A 16,372-nucleotide genomic window follows, 5' to 3' on the forward strand; every position below is an offset into this window, starting at 1 on the left:
CAGTCTGTGTGCAATGAATAAATATAATGTACAAGTTACACCTTTTGAATGCAATTACTGAAATAAATCAAGTTTTTCAAAATATTCTAATTTACTGGCTTTTACCTGTGTGTGTGTGTGTGTGTGTGTGTGTGTGTGTGTGTGTGTGTGTGTGTGTGTGTGTGTGTGTGTGTGTGTGTGTGTGTGTGTATATATATATATCTACATCCTGAAAATATGCAAACAAAACCGTTTAGATAATTGATACTTCAAACTTGCATAAATATTAAGGAATATAACATAACTTGGCTTCTGAGAGCTTCAAAATGTAATGAATAAAATGCTAAAGTTGTTGATTAACAAGCAATTATTTTAATAATTAAATATGGTCATTTTAAATGAATTATGATAATTTAAAATTAATTATTTCAAATATGTTTATTTTAATGTATAATTCTAATGCCTGGATGTAATAAGGAGTCAGGAAAAAATACAAATAAAAATACAATTAATTTTGATGTTTTTAGCAAAATATAGTAATGTATTTAGTTTTTGTTTTTTTTAATTAATAAATATATTTATTTGTAGGTAAGATAAACATAATACAATTTATCTCTAGTCTGGATGATTTAGTTCTTGTCACCCTGTTGTCCTCCCGTCGTGAAAAAAGGCTGTCCTCACTCAGGTCCGCATGGAGCTGGAGGGGGCGTGGCCTCCAGCTCCGGCTGAAAATCGGGAGATTTTCGGGAGAATATTTGTCCCGGGAGGTTTTCGGGAGAGGCGCTGAATTTCGGGAGTCTCCCGGAAAATTCGGGAGGGTTGGCAAGTATGCTTGAAGATGATGTGTAAAACATAATCTATGCAACATTTTGACCAAAGTACCACCATTACATGTTATGTAGACCACAAGGAAGTGTTTTACATTTAGAAAAAAAATAAATTAATATGACTCCTTTAATGCGCCCTATACTAACCTACTCAGTGGCCTAGTGGTTAGAGTGTACTCCCTGAGATCGGTAAGTTGTGAGTTCAAACCCCGGCCGAGTCATACCGAAGACTATAAAAATGGGACCCTTTACCTCCCTGCTTGGCACTCAGCATCAAGGGTTGGAATTGGGGGTTAAATCACCAAAAATGATTCCTGGGCGCGGCGGCCGCTGCTGCCCACTGCTCCCCACTGCTCCCCTCACCTCCCAGGGGGTGATCAAGGGTGATGGGTCAAATGCAGAGAATAATTTCTCTACACCTGGTGTGTGTGACTTTAACTATAATCCGGTGCGCCTACTATATGAAAAAAGTTTGAAAAAATAGACCATTCATCGGCGGTGCACCTTATGGTTTGGAAAATACGGTAATTCCTGCTGATATCCTATTTGATCCAATATCGACATGGCATAGGAAGTGGAAAAGTAGTAAGGGCACACCCCTAATTGTTATGACTAATCAAGCTTGTGACCAGGTGGTTTGTTGTTGTGATGTTTGTGTCCCAGGAGGATCTGTCCAAGGAGACTCTGCTGAAGCAGTTCAAGATTGTGAGGAGTCACACCAACGCCAGCCACGTGCAGCAGTTTGGAAACAAAGTGAGGCAACACAACTTCACTTCACCTCTCAGTCCTCTTAAAGCAGGGGTTTTAATTGAGGGCCATATCGCAGTTATGTTTGCCCTCAAAAGGCCACTTCTAACAGTGAATTATATTATTACACAATTGCCTATGATTTGTTTTTTTATGTACAATGTAAAAAAATTTTTTTGATTTTACAGTAAAAAAAAACTGACCAGTCAGTCGCAAAAATTTTACCGTAAAATTTACAGTGTTTTTTTCAGCATGGTACTGTAAATGGAAAAAACAGTACCACTGTCTTTCACGGTACAAAACTGGCAGCTCAGTTGATAGAATTTTACTGTAAAATTGACTTTGTTTTTTTTTTACTGGGGGACGGCGTGGCGCAGTTTTGGTGGAGTGGCCGTGCCAGCAACCTGAGGGTTCCTGGTTCAATCCCCACCTTCTACCAACCTCGTCACGTCCGTTGTGTCCTTGAGCAAGACACTTCACCCTTGCTCCTGATGGGTCGTGGTCAGGGCCTTGCATGGCAGCTCCCGCCATCAGTGTGTGAATGGGTGAATGTGGAAATAGTGTCAAAGCGCTTTGAGTACCTTGAAGGTGGAAAAGCGCTATACAAGTATAACCCATTTACCATTACTGTAAGTATAAAACTGCATTTTTTTCAATAAAATTCTGGCTACTTAGCAGCCGGATTTTACCGTAAAAACGACAACTGTAGATTTTTACCGTGTACTATTGTGAATAGCAAAACACTACCACCGTTTTTCACAGTACAAAAACAGCATTTTATGGCCAAAAACCAGTGGTACAGTTTTTCATGTACAGTAAAATGTTGTCTACATGTGTTTTGTGGACTTGGAGAAGGCATTCGACCATGTCCCTCGGGAAGTCCTGTGGGGAGTGCTCAGAGAGTATGGGGTATCGGACTGTCTGATTGTGGCAGTCCGCTCCCTGTATGATCAGTGCCAGAGCTTGGTCCGCATTGCCGGTAGTAAGTCGGACACGTTTCCAGTGAGGGTTGGACTGCGCCAAGGCTGCCCTTTGTCACCGATTCGGTTCATAACTTTTATGGACAGAATTTCTAGGCGCAGTCAAGGTGTTGAGGGGATCTGGTTTGGTGGCTGCAGGATTAGGTCTCTGCTTTTTGCAGATGATGTGGTCCTGATGGCTTCATCTGGCCAGGATCTTCAGCTCTCACTGGATCGGTTCACAGCTGAGTGTGAAGCGACTGGGATGGGAATCAGCACCTCCAAGTCCGAGTCCATGGTTCTCGCCCGGAAAAGGGTGGAGTGCCATCTCCGGGTTGGGGAGGAGATCTTGCCCCAAGTGGAGGAGTTCAAGTACCTCGGAGTCTTGTTCACGAGTGAGGGAAGAGTGGATCGTGAGATCCACAGGCGGATCGGTGCGGCGTCTTCAGTAATGCGGACGCTGTATCGATCCGTTGTGGTGAAGAAGGAGCTGAGCCGGAAGGCAAAGCTCTCAATTTACCGGTCGATCTACGTTCCCATCCTCACCTATGGTCATGAGCTTTGGGTTATGACCGAAAGGACAAGATCACGGGTACAAGCGGCCGAAATGAGTTTCCTCCGCCGGGTGGCGGGGCTCTCCCTTAGAGATAGGGTGAGAAGCTCTGCCATCCGGGAGGAGCTCAAAGTAAAGCCGCTGCTCCTCCACATCGAGAGGAGCCAGATGAGGTGGTTCGGGCATCTGGTCAGGATGCCACCCGAACGCCTCCCTAGGGAGGTGTTTAGGGCACGTCCGACCGGTAGGAGGCCGCGGGGAAGACCCAGGACACGTTGGGAAGACTATGTCTCCCGGCTGGCCTGGGAACGCCTCGGGGTCCCACAGGAAGAGCTGGACGAAGTGGCTGGGGAGAGGGAAGTCTGGGCTTCCCTGCTTAGGCTGCTGCCCCCGCGACCCGACCTCGGATAAGCGGAAGAAGATGGATGGATGGATGGGTAAAATGTTGTAAAACCACAGTAAAGTTTATAAAATCGCTGTAAAATCTATTTATAAAATTTGACAATTTGATGAATAACTTGCTTTGAAGTCATAAGTCAAGCAGATAAAAAGTTTAACAAAAACATTGTGATCATATATTTGTTACATTATAATATTTATCTTTAAAAAATACGCGATTGCATTGAATACCTGGATTTTTTCTGTCACAATTGGAAAAAACTAATACATTTAGTAAGAAAATAGAAAGTACTTTAATGACGCATTATTATTTCCAGGCTTTTGAGGGCCAAATAAAATGATGTGGCCCCCCCGGGCCTTGACTTTGACACAGTGTCCTAAAGCTTCCGCTCGCTTCTCCTCTTCCCGTCAAGACTATGGCACACATGAAGGTGTCGGCCTTCCAGGGCGAGCCCAAGACCGGGACCCCGCCCAAGCCCGCGGCCCCACTGCCGCCCGTGGCCCACCTGGACCTGACGCCGAGCCCGGACGTTCCTCTGGCCATCCTCAAGAGGAAGCTGATGGCCTCCAATGACATCTTTGACGCCAGGAAGCTCTTGGCAGAAATCGACTCTCACTTTAAGGTCAGCGCCATCTTTATTATTTACATGTCTTCAATAAAACATGCAGCACATGGAGACACGTGGAGACTATTCTTCCTGGGATCCCGGCAAAAATAATCACAAAACAAAAGATTACAATGCAGTACAAAATGATCAATAATAACATTTTGTAATACAACAAAAAACACAAAAACTATAACTTGGAGTTGTTTACATAATAAACTGGTAGCGTGGCCGTTGTCAGCCAGCGGTTAGCACGCCTGATGTCAGCTAGCGATTGGTCACTTAAATAAAATAGTGGCGTTAAAGAAAATTAGCATCCCATTTGTTTATATCGCGTGGACTTTGACAGCCCTAATTTTTATTTTAGTTCATTTGTCACATGAGTGTGAATGTAATTCAACAGTTTGCCCACTAGGCGGTGCCACTGAGTTCAAATTCAGTCAAACTGAAGAAGCTGCAGTGTGGAATACTTTATAGGCAAAGACATCTTATAACAGGGGTCGGGAACCCAAAATGTTGAAAGAGCCATATTGGACCATAAATACAAAAACAAATCTGTCTGGAGCCGCAAAAAATTTAAAGACATACTTCATACAGATAGTGTGTCATGGAATTAAGAGGACTTAAAGGAAACTAAATGACCTCAAATATAGCTACAAATGAGGCATAATGATGCAATATGTACATATAGCTAGCCTAAATAGCCTGTTAGCATCGATTAGCTTGCAGTCATGCAGTGACCAAATATGTCTGATTAGCACTCCACACAAGTCAATAACATCAACAAAACTCACCTTTCATGCACAACCTTAAAAGTTTGGTGGACAAAATGAGACAGAAAAATAAGTGGCATAAAACACGTCCTAGAAAGTCGGAGAAAGTTATACATGTAAACAAACTACGGTGAGTTCAAGGACCGCCAAAATTAGCAGGACAAAACGGCGCTCGCCAAATACTCGAATCAGTGAAGCATGTTTAATATAAACAGTGTGCTTTGTAACAATTAGGGAGGTTTGTGTCATGTTTGTCCTCCTACAGAAACCATATTAAAACAAAAATAGATTTTTTTTTCCCCTCATCTTTTTCCATTTTTCATAAATTTTTTGAAAAAGCTCCAGAGAGCCACTAGGGCGGCGCTAAAGAGCCGCATGCGGCTCGAGAGCCGCGGGTTGCCGACCCCTGTCTTATAAGTAGATGCAACATGGAGCGCTACTGCCTACTGGCGCTGACGAGACGCGGGGCCGCCATCTTGGGGTGGTGATCCGCTCGACTCAGTGCAATTCATTTGACAGGAGCAATGAACTGTCAGCGCATTTAATTCAGCTTACCTCACTGAATACCACTGATTTTCATCCGTTTTTTAGCTATGATAAAGGACACATGTTTTGGCGTGTTTTATTATTCATAGTTTGCTTAACAGTAATAGAATATTCTTACATGCTATAAGTGACCAGACGTCCGAGATCAAAACTGGGAATATAATCCCAGAGAAGGGGGGAAAAAACGGTCAGCTATTTTTAAATTGAAGAAACAATATGATTAGGTTATACATACACATGCGTATATCCTACAGCAGGGGTCGGCAATCTTCAGCATACAACGAGTCATTTGAGCCCATTTCCCACCAAAGTAAACCCACCTAGAGCCGCAAATTCTGTTTGATCCCTAATAAATAACACTACTTTTAGTTACGACTCAGCAAGTATTTTGCTCTGATCAGCTTTCTGCAGCAGTTCCGAAAATGCTCTTTTTCCGTCATTTCCAGCTCGGTAGTATTTTTCCGCGAATTATTATTATTATTAGCCTTTATTTAACCAGGTAAAATCCCATTGAGACCTGGCCAAGAGGGCAGCAGCAAGGTTACATTAAAAACAGTAAACAAATACATAAAACATCACATTTACAACATTAAAACTTGCTCACATGACACATGTGCATACAGACAAGGTAGACTGCAGTCTTTTCACAGAAGCTTTAAACTCATTCAACTTAACTAGGGTTTGAAGTTTAATATTCGATTGTAGGTTATTCCATGCCTTCGGTGCTGAAAACCTACCGGTAAATGCTTTCTTGCCCAGTTCACTTCTTACTTTGGGGACGACAAATTGCTATATGAATGCTGTGTATTTGTCCTGGAAATGTATTTCCACATTGCATTTTTTTGTTGTTTGCTATTTTCTCCCCACATATTAAGCACACAGGTGAAGCAACCTTGTCAACAGTAAACACAAATGAAACTGTCCATGAAGCATTAAATGTTCTATTTTCATCAGAAATGTTTCCCTTTTTGATTTGTCCATTGCTAAATTACTGGGGGTTGACCGCTAAAAACAATGCAATTGCTTGGCAGCAATACATTTCGATAGACAAAATATTGCAAGATCACAAACTCCGTAAAATAAAATTGGCTACATTAAAATAGACAAACTAAAAAAAAATTGTATAAAATTAAAAATAAATAGCCATTATTTATTGACATTTTTTAAAAGCCAAAGGGAGCCAGGGTGGAGGTATGAAAGAGCCGTGGGTTGCAGACCCCTGTCCTACACAAACAATGTATGAATACATCAGATATGTATAAATCTTAGGGACCTATAGACTGTATCTCTGTTGCTGCAGCAGCAAGGTTTATTCTGTCTTGACACTTTGTATTGATATTTTGTATTACATTCTTCCCTTAAATGATCATGTTTACAGTGATTGTTTTATATGTATTTTTTATGTATGTCGCTTTGGATAAATACTTAAACATAAACATATATAAACACCTAAAAGTCTTTATATCAGCTAAAACCACCAATCTGTTTCACTGGATTCAGAATAAAACCAGATTCTGTCCTACCCAACAATGTTAGAATTTGAATATTGTTACTTGAAGACGTATTCCTGGTTACAATTGTACTGTTAAGAAAGCATTGTCTTATATTTTGCCTAAAATGAGAATGCATCATAATCAGTGGCGGCTGGTGAATTTTGTTTTAGGTGGGGCTGAAAGTTTGTAAAGCAAACCCCTGTAGGGGGGTCATCCTCCCCCAGAAGATTTCTTTGTGATTTTCACATATTTTTACAAAATAATGTAATTAATTTCATTGACAAGCAATTCTATTGTGGTCATACTCTTGTTTGCTAGCGGATAGGATTTCAGTACTATTGAAGATCTTTGCTCCTTCTCAACTCTGTGGTAATATTCTTTTTACAAAATACAACCAATAGTACGTTAATCTTACTTGTGAAATGTAATCCCCCCGATTCCTATTTTCAACAGTCCGCTCATTTGAGCAGGAAACCGCTGAACACCATCTTTGTTCCTCAAAAACCTACTCAGTGGCCTAGTGGTTAGAGTGTCTGCCCTGAGATCGCTAGGTTGTTAGTTCAAACCCCAGCTGAGTCATACCAAAGACTATAAAAATGGGACCCATTACCTCCCTGCTTGGCACTCGGCATCAGTTAGAATTGGGGGTTAAATCACCAAAAATGATTCCCAGGCGCGGCCACCGCTGCTGCTCACTGCTCCCCTCACCTCCCAGGGGGTGATCAAGGGTGATGGGTCAAATGCAGAGAATAATTTCGCCACACTTAGTGTGTGTGTGACAATCATTGGTACTTTAACTTTTAACTTTTGTTTTCTACCTGTCAACTGTCAGTTTAGGCTGCTCGCCGGCTCCTCATCACCACCTCAAGATGGCGGCCCAATTTCTCACGTTACAGCAGCCAATGCTGCGTCTACTTACATACTTGCCAACCCTCCCGAATTTTCCGGGAGACTCCCGAAATTCAGCGCCTCTCCCGAAAACCTCCCGGGACAAATATTCTCCCGAAAATCTCCCGATTTTCAGCCGAAGCTGGAGGCCACGCCCCCTCCATCTCCATGCGGACCTGAGTGAGGACAGCCTTTTTTTTATGACAGGAGGACAACAGGGTGACAAGAACTAAATCATCCAGACTAGAGATACATTGTATTATTATGTTTATCTTACCTAAAAATAAATATATTTATTAATTTAAAAAAAACAACTAAATACATTTTTACTATATTTAGCTAAAAACATCAAAATTAATTGTATTTTTATTTGTATTTTTTCTGAGTCCTTATTACATCCAGCCATAGAATTATACATTAAAATAAATATATTGGAAATAATTAATTTTAAATGATCATAATAATTCATTTAAAATGACCATATTTAATTATTAAAATAATTGCTTGTTTATCAACAACTTTAGCATTTTATTCATTACATTTTGAAGCTCTCAGAAGCCAAGTTATGTTATATTCCTTAAGATTTATTTATGCAAGTTTGAAGTATCAATTATCTAAACACAGTTTTGTTTGCATATTTTCAGGATGTAGATATATATATAATTGACTTGGTGAATTCTAGCTGTCAATATACTCCTCCCCTCTTAACCATACCCCCAACCCCCCACCTCCCGAAATCGGAGGTCTCAAGGTTGGCAAGTATGACTTATAGGATGTCTATGGTTATAGGTGTCCGCAATCACACATTTCTTGTCGTGATTTATTTTTATTTTTTATTGTGAACATGAATTTTGGTGGTCTTCAGGTGCGAGAGATGCTGGCCGCCAGCATGCGACGCATCGCCGAGGAGGTGACGGGCGACGCGGCGGAGGCGGAGGAAGTGATCAACGAGAGACGAGATCTGACTCAGCACGACTGCTACCGGACCAGCGTGGACCACTACAAGCACACCTGCTTCAACTGGAACAAAGCTGAGGTAGAAGAAGCTCCGCCTGCTGATTGGCTGTTTTTAATCGTTTTTAAAACCACAATCTTCTCCTTGGTTGCTTTGTCCAGCTGTAAAAATCTAACATTTTGAGACACTTGCAAAAAGTGTCTTCTTGCTGCATTTAAAACCTCTTTTGTTGTTGTTGTGTTACAGTACGAGTACGCGCTGAGACATCTCTATGCTCTCCTCAACTTGTGCGAGCGAGAATACGCCGCCGCCAGGTAGCCATAAATTGTCTTTTTCACGCCTCTCATGTTGTGGATGTTAAGACGTAGACTCGTGTGTGTACATTTTATTACTATTGTTTTTGTTCAACTCTTATTGTGAAGGGAGTATTGTTGTAAAGGGCGGAACAGGAAATGTTGGGACGGTTATCCTGTGGGATCAGTGAAGATTAGAGTATCGGCCGATAAATGCTTTAAAATGTAATGTCGGAAATTAACGGTATCGGTTTCAAAAAGTAAAATGTATGACTTTTTAAAACGCCGCTGTGTACACGGACGTAGGGAGAAGTACAGAGCACCAATAAACCTTAAAGGCACTGCCTTTGCATGCCGGCCCAGTCACATAATATCTACGGCTTTTCACACACACAAGTGAATGCAAGTCATACTTGGTCAACAGCCATGCAGGTCACACTGAGGGTGGCCGTATAAACAACTTTAACACTGTTACAAATATGCGCCACACTGTGAACCCACACCAAACAAGAATGACAAACACATATCGGGAGAACATCCGCACCGCAACACAACAGAACAAATACCCAGAACCCCTTGCAGCACTAACTCTTCCGGGACGCTACAATATACACACCCCGCCCCGCCTCAACCTCCTCACGCTCTCTCAGGGAGAGCATGTCCCAAATTCCAAGCTGCTTTTTTTGAGGCATGTTAAAAAAAATAATGCACTTTAAATATGGCAGTGCCATGTTGGCATTTCTTTCCATAACTTGAGTGATTTCTTTTGGAAAACCTTGTTACATTGTTTAATTCCACGACTGTATATATCGGTATCGGTTGATATCGGAATCGGTAATTAAGAGTTGGACAATATCGGAATATCGGCAAAAAAGCCATTATCGGGCATCTCTATTTATTACTATTGTTTTTGTTCAACTCTTATTGTGAAGGGAGAAGGGTTTTCCGATAATGGCTTTTTTGCCGATATCCGATATTCCGATATTGTCCAACTCTTTAATTACCGATACCAATATCAACTGATGTATACAGTCGTGGAATTAACACATTATTATGCCTAATTTGGACAACCAGATATGGTGAAGATAAGGTCCTTTTTTTTTTTAAATATTAATCAAATAAAATATGATAAATACATATTCTTGAATAAAAAAGAAAGTAAAACAATATAAAAACGGTTTCATAGAAACTAGTAATTAATGAAAATAAGTAAAATTAAGTGTTAAAGGTTAGTACTATTAGAGGACCAGCAGCACGCACAATCATGTGTGCTTACGGACTGTATCCCTTGCAGACTGTATTGATATATATTGATATATAATGTAGGAACCAGAATATTAATAACAGAAAGAAACAACCCTTTTGTGTGAATGAGTGTAAATGGGGGAGGGAGGTTTTTTGGGTTAGTGCACTAATTGTAAGTGTATCTTGTGTTTTTTGTGTTGATTTAATAAAAATAAAAAAACCACCAAAAAAACGATACTGATAATAACAAAACCGATACCGATAATTTCCGATATTACATTTTAAAACATTTTTTCGGCCGATATTATCGGACATCTCTAGAAGGGAGTATTGTTGTAAAGGGCGGAACAGGAGGTGTTGGAATAAAGCCGTGGGCAAAGCATAAAGTTGGGGTTATTATTGAGTAACGGTGGACTCACGCTGTGGTCGTGTGTTTTTGTGTCTGTGCAGCATCCAGCTGGCCATGGACTCAGTGTGTCACTTCAGCAAGTAACACAAACACAAAGATGAAAGCTGCTTCCTGTTATCACGCTGGACACTATTACTGCTTGTGAAATGATTAACACTTTTTTTTCCTCCTTGATGTTTTTTTTTTTAAAGATGAACTGCACTTTTTTAATGATCGCTGCCTTTTTGAGAAGAATCTACGCGAGGGACAGGCGGTGGGAAATGGATGGATGGATATATTGTTTTGATGTGTTTTTATCTGATTTATGTGATAATGCCTGATTGTAAAAAGTCCAACAAAAACAAGCTGAATGTTTACTAAAGCAAACCTCTTGAATTAAAATCTGTCAGACCAAAGACGTTTTTTTTTTCCTGTGTACTTTCAATATGTCATCAATCACATCACTAAATATATATCAAATATTCTAACACAGCCCTCAGTAATTTGGTGGTTTTGTTTGTTTTTTTACAAAAGGTATCAGCAAATTGTATTTAAAAAAAATGGTCAGGATATGATTTAATAAATAACAGATTGTTAATCTTCACCTAAATACAGTAATAGAGGTGCATTGTAATACTTATTCATTCTGATTCTAAATCGATCTATTTTTTATTTTTTTAATAAAAATATCTATATTTTTTTAAGAATACATTTTAAAGCCATCTCCATGCAACCTGAAAGAGCTTTTCTTACCTGTACCATGCTTTGAAAAAGTTTAATTTGGGCCCGAGCAGCAAAAAGCAGCAAATGCCTAATGAAATGTATTTATTATTATCTAAAACTTGTGACTTTTGTGTGAAGAATGTCAACTGTGAGGGCTGCCTCCTATATATTTGTCAGAATTATTGTATCTAAGTTATCGCAAAACTTTGTGTTGCCATGAGTTCCCGGCGAGAAGACAAAAGCTGTCTTTGATCCTACCAAGAAGAAGGCTTGTAAAACTCCACTGTGTAGAATGGGAAGCAACATGGTGTTCTGTTTCTTTGATGTATTGTAATCCACAGAAAAGTTTTGTCTTGACCCGAGATCTACAAAGCGGAGAGGAAGCAGGGCCTGGCTTCCCACCAGGCACCTCTTCTTTGAACTGTTAACGAACTTTTCTTTGAACCGACCTTTTCTTTGAACTGTTTTGCATTAAAGACAATGGCTGTTTACGACCCCCCTCCCTTAGAAACAGCTGTTGCCAAGAAATCAGGGAAAGTCCAAATAAAAGAGGAGGCGTACAATCTTTCGTCAGAGCATGGTGGAGACTGTACAAGAGTACAGCCCAGACGTTTCTCCTCAATTGAGCCAAATTTAATTCCGTCTGTTTAATTCCTTGCTTCTTCGTCTGTTTATCAATCAATCAATGTTTATTTATATAGGCCTAAATCACAAGTGTCTCAAAGGGCTGCACAAGCCACAACGACATCCTCGGTACAGAGCCCACATAAGGGCAAGGAAAAACTCACCCCAGTGGCACGTCGATGTTTAATAGATGTCATCAGTGTTTGAACCTGACAATAGTTGTAACCACTGTATGTATCACTCATTATGTATTATTCTAACTCAGGGGTGTCAAACGTACAGCCCGCGAACAGGTTTTATCCGGCCCGCGGGATGAGTTTGGTAAGTATAAAAATGAGCCGAAATTTTTGAATGACAAAACTGCTGTTCTAAGTGTGTCCTCTAGATGTCGCAATAGCAATTCTTTGTAGATGATGCTACATACGTAAAAACAAATAAACCACATGATGTTAGTGCACCAGTCGAGGAAAATGATCAAGCTACATAAATAACATCCTGTAATTTGATTTTGATATTTGTTTATCTTGATAGATTGAAAATTAACACCAATGAGTTGACTGATGAACAATATCTCATAATTTGTTTAGAAAGTATAAAATAACGACAAATAAAGATGGAATGCTATTAATTGCAACATGTAAGTGTAAAAAAACAAACATAATTCGTACATTTTCAGAATGTGCTTGTCCTATTTTTAAACAAAGAAAACAATCTGAAGTTGTCTTTATTTTTAACTTATCGTGCTGTGATTTTACCAGTCCGGCCCACTTGGGGGTATATTTTCCTCCATGTGGCCCCTGTTCTAAAATGAGTTTAACACCCCTGTTCTAACTCATCCTTTTTTTTTGTTGTAACATCCCAAGCATACTTAGTTCCCCTATATTTCTGCACAATAACTCAGATATGTTATCACTGGCGAGCAGGAGAGAATATGGAGTGATTTTTGGTCCACAACATACTTTGATGTATTCATTATTGACCTATTTCTTGCCACTTTATGTTGCATATTTTTTATATGATATTTGCAGTTCATTTTCTCATCGATTATTACACCCAAAATGTTTATTTTACTCTTTCAAGTTCCGCGCTATTTGTATTTGGCTTTCTCTTCTGCTGTTACCAAATAGCATTAGTTTTGCTTTTACTGAGATTCAAAGAAAGTCTGTTTTTTTGTAATTTGTCATTTATTCTGGTTTTATTTGTATTAGCTTCTGTGTGTTCCAGACTAAACCCATCTTAAGTGTACTGCTGCCCTCCGCTGGTCCTTATTCGATGTATCAGAAATGGGATACATTTTCTTCTAAAAGAGGTCTCGTTCATGAACTATTATACAAAGTTTATATATTTTTACCAACACTATGTTTCAACAGTTCTGAATTAAATGCCATAAATAAGTATTTATAGTTGACCCGCAATGTGATGTTATGAGCCAGGGACTATATGAACTACACTGCCCAGCATGCAACAGTAGTGACGAGCATGCGCGGTAGCCCTGGGAAGTGTTGTATGTCGCCATGCCGACAGAGAGAGAATGTGGTTATGAGCACGCTGTGTGAGTAAACGTTGAGAACTCAGCCAACACGCCTCGTTTGCATTTATTACAATTAGACAGACAACACATTGTTTGAAAATAAAACAGCAGTAAGAATGTGTTGGAACGGATAATGTGATTGCGCCTTTACTTGTACGCTTTTATTTTGGAGGGCTGTGCAAAAGGAAGTGACGTATGACTGCGGCGACAATATGCTTTCTGCTATCGATGTCTAACAGAATGCAAGGAAAAGTTGAAATGTCGATTTAAAAAAATTATAATAATGCCACCTACAACACAAAACGGAAACAAATTGTTGTCTTTAAATATACAGTGTGTTTTAGTTTTTAATATACTTTTTTTTTTTCTCTCCACAAAATAATAAGAAAATGGCCCCCTCATACTTTGACTTTTCAGTAAGCGCGCCTTTTGCAACTACAGACACTGGGCTGTTTCATCTTTATAGGAGCAACAAGGTGCGCAATTTCAAATCTCTTTCATATTATTGTAAATATGATTATTATGTCTAACCGTGACAAACCATTAGACGACTTGAAGTAACGACACTGTACAGTATTTTTGATCAGGCAAGTAGCGCTCTATCCAGTTCATTATTTTTAATCAGGCACTTACCCCGCTACCTTACGTTGTCGTATCCCACCGATAGACATGAATAAAGTAGATGGAACTTCTAAGTTTATGGTTTATAGTTTGAGTTTATTTGGAACACGCATACCATTACAACATGATACATCACAATTTCCAGTTTCTCTATTCAACATGTTCGAAAAGGAGTAGGAAGAAGCAAAGCTTTTTGAAGCCTACCCCTTTTCCTTCACATAGCAGTTGCTAACACTTTTGCTCACTTCCTGTTCTCAATTTGCTCACAATATACTCAATAAAATAAAATTTAATTTAAAAAAAACGAAATAATTAATAACATTAAAAATAATAATAATTTGTTAAGTAAGTTGTATGTCATATGGTGAGATAGATAAGATTATCAACAAGTTCAAAATGTTTATCATGGTTTGTCTTCTTGGTACTTTGTCATGGCTACAACCCGCCAGAAAACTAAAATAATAATAATAATAAGAAGAAGAAGATGGGACCTGTGTGTCTGCACCGTGGCGAAGCTGGTGGGGACATTCAGTGGTTGTAGATGGCAAGTGAATAATGCTGTATAATAGACTGCATTTATAATATTCACATGTGAATAATGTTGTATAATAGACTGTATTTGTATTATTCACCTAGAATGTGAGTGTGAATGTTGTCTGTCTATCTGTGTTGGCCCTGCGATGAGGTGGCGACTTGTCCAGGGTGACCCCGCCTTCCGCCCGATTGTAGCTGAGATAGGCTCCAGCACCCCCCGCAACCCCAAAGGGAATAAGCGGTAGAAAATGGATGGATGGACATGTGAATCATGCTGTATAATAGACTGTATTTATATAATTCACATGTGAACCATGCTGTATAATAGACTGTATTTATATAATTCACATGTGAATCATGCTGTATAATAGACTGTATTTATATTATTCACATGTGAATAATGCTGTATAATAGACTGTATTTATATTATTCACATGTGAATAATGTTGTATAGTAGACTGTATTTATATTATTCACATGTGAATAATGCTGTATAATAGACTGCATTTATATTATTCACATGTGAATAATGTTGTATAATAGACTGTATTTATATTATTCACCTAGTGTGTGAATGTGAGTGTGAATGTTGTCTGTCTATCTGTGTTGGCCCTGCGATGAGGTGGCGACTTGTCCAGGGTGTACCCCGCCTTCCGCCCGATTGTAGCTGAGATAGGCTCCAGCGCCCCCCGCGACCCCGAAGGGAATAAGCGGTAGAAAATGGATGGATGGACATGTGAATAATGCTGTATAATAGACTGTATTTATATAATTCACATGTGAATCATGCTGTATAATTGACTGTATATATATTATTCACATGTGAATAATGCTGTATAATAGACTGTATTTATATTATTCATATGTGAATAATGCTGTGTAATAGACTGTATTTATATTATTCACATGTGAATAATGCTGTATTATAGACTGTATTTATATTATTCACATGTGAATCATGCTGTATAATAGACTGTAATTATATTATTCACATGTGAATAATGCTGTATAATAGACTGCATTTATATTATTCACATGTAAATAATGCTGTATAATAGACTGCATTTATATTATTCACATTTGAATAATGCTGTATAATAGACTGTATTTATATTATTCACATGTGAATAATGCTGTATAATAGACTGTATTTATATTATTCACATGTGAATAATGCTGTATAATAGACTGTATTTATATTATTCACGTGAATAATGTTGTATAGTAGACTGTATTTATATTATTCACATGTGAATAATGCTGTATAATAGACTGCATTTATATTATTCACATGTGAATAATGTTGTATAATAGACTGTATTTATATTATTCACCTAGTGTGTGAATGTGAGTGTGAATGTTGTCTGTCTATCTGTGTTGGCCCTGCGATGAGGTGGCGACTTGTCCAGGGTGTACCCCGCCTTCCGCCCGATTGTAGCTGAGATAGGCTCCAGCGCCCCCCGCGACCCCGAAGGGAATAAGCGGTAGAAAATGGATGGATGGACATGTGAATAATGCTGTATAATAGACTGTATTTATATAATTCACATGTGAATCATGCTGTATAATTGACTGTATATATATTATTCACATGTGAATAATGCTGTATAATAGACTGTATTTATATTATTGATATGTGAATAATGCTGTGTAATAGACTGTATTTATATTATTCACATGTGAATAATG

General features: G+C 39.0%; 1 protein-coding gene across 2 annotated transcripts in view; it reads left to right on the top strand.

The window, feature by feature from the left end:
* lgmn (legumain) overlaps positions 1-11,066 on the top strand; it is a 42,863-nt gene extending 31,797 nt beyond the window's left edge. For both annotated transcript variants that reach the window (XM_061969021.1, XM_061969022.1), the window contains exons 10-14: positions 1,470-1,559; positions 3,878-4,087; positions 8,635-8,805; positions 8,971-9,038; positions 10,713-11,066. In XM_061969021.1, coding sequence (XP_061825005.1) covers positions 1,470-1,559; positions 3,878-4,087; positions 8,635-8,805; positions 8,971-9,038; positions 10,713-10,755 — 582 coding nt within the window. In that variant the 3' untranslated portion in view covers positions 10,756-11,066. The remainder of the gene's footprint in view (positions 1-1,469; positions 1,560-3,877; positions 4,088-8,634; positions 8,806-8,970; positions 9,039-10,712) is intronic.
* The last annotated feature ends 5,306 nt before the right edge of the window (positions 11,067-16,372 follow it).

The sequence above is a fragment of the Nerophis lumbriciformis genome, linkage group LG08 (assembly GCF_033978685.3).
Source record: "Nerophis lumbriciformis linkage group LG08, RoL_Nlum_v2.1, whole genome shotgun sequence".
NCBI lineage: Eukaryota > Metazoa > Chordata > Actinopteri > Syngnathiformes > Syngnathidae > Nerophis > Nerophis lumbriciformis.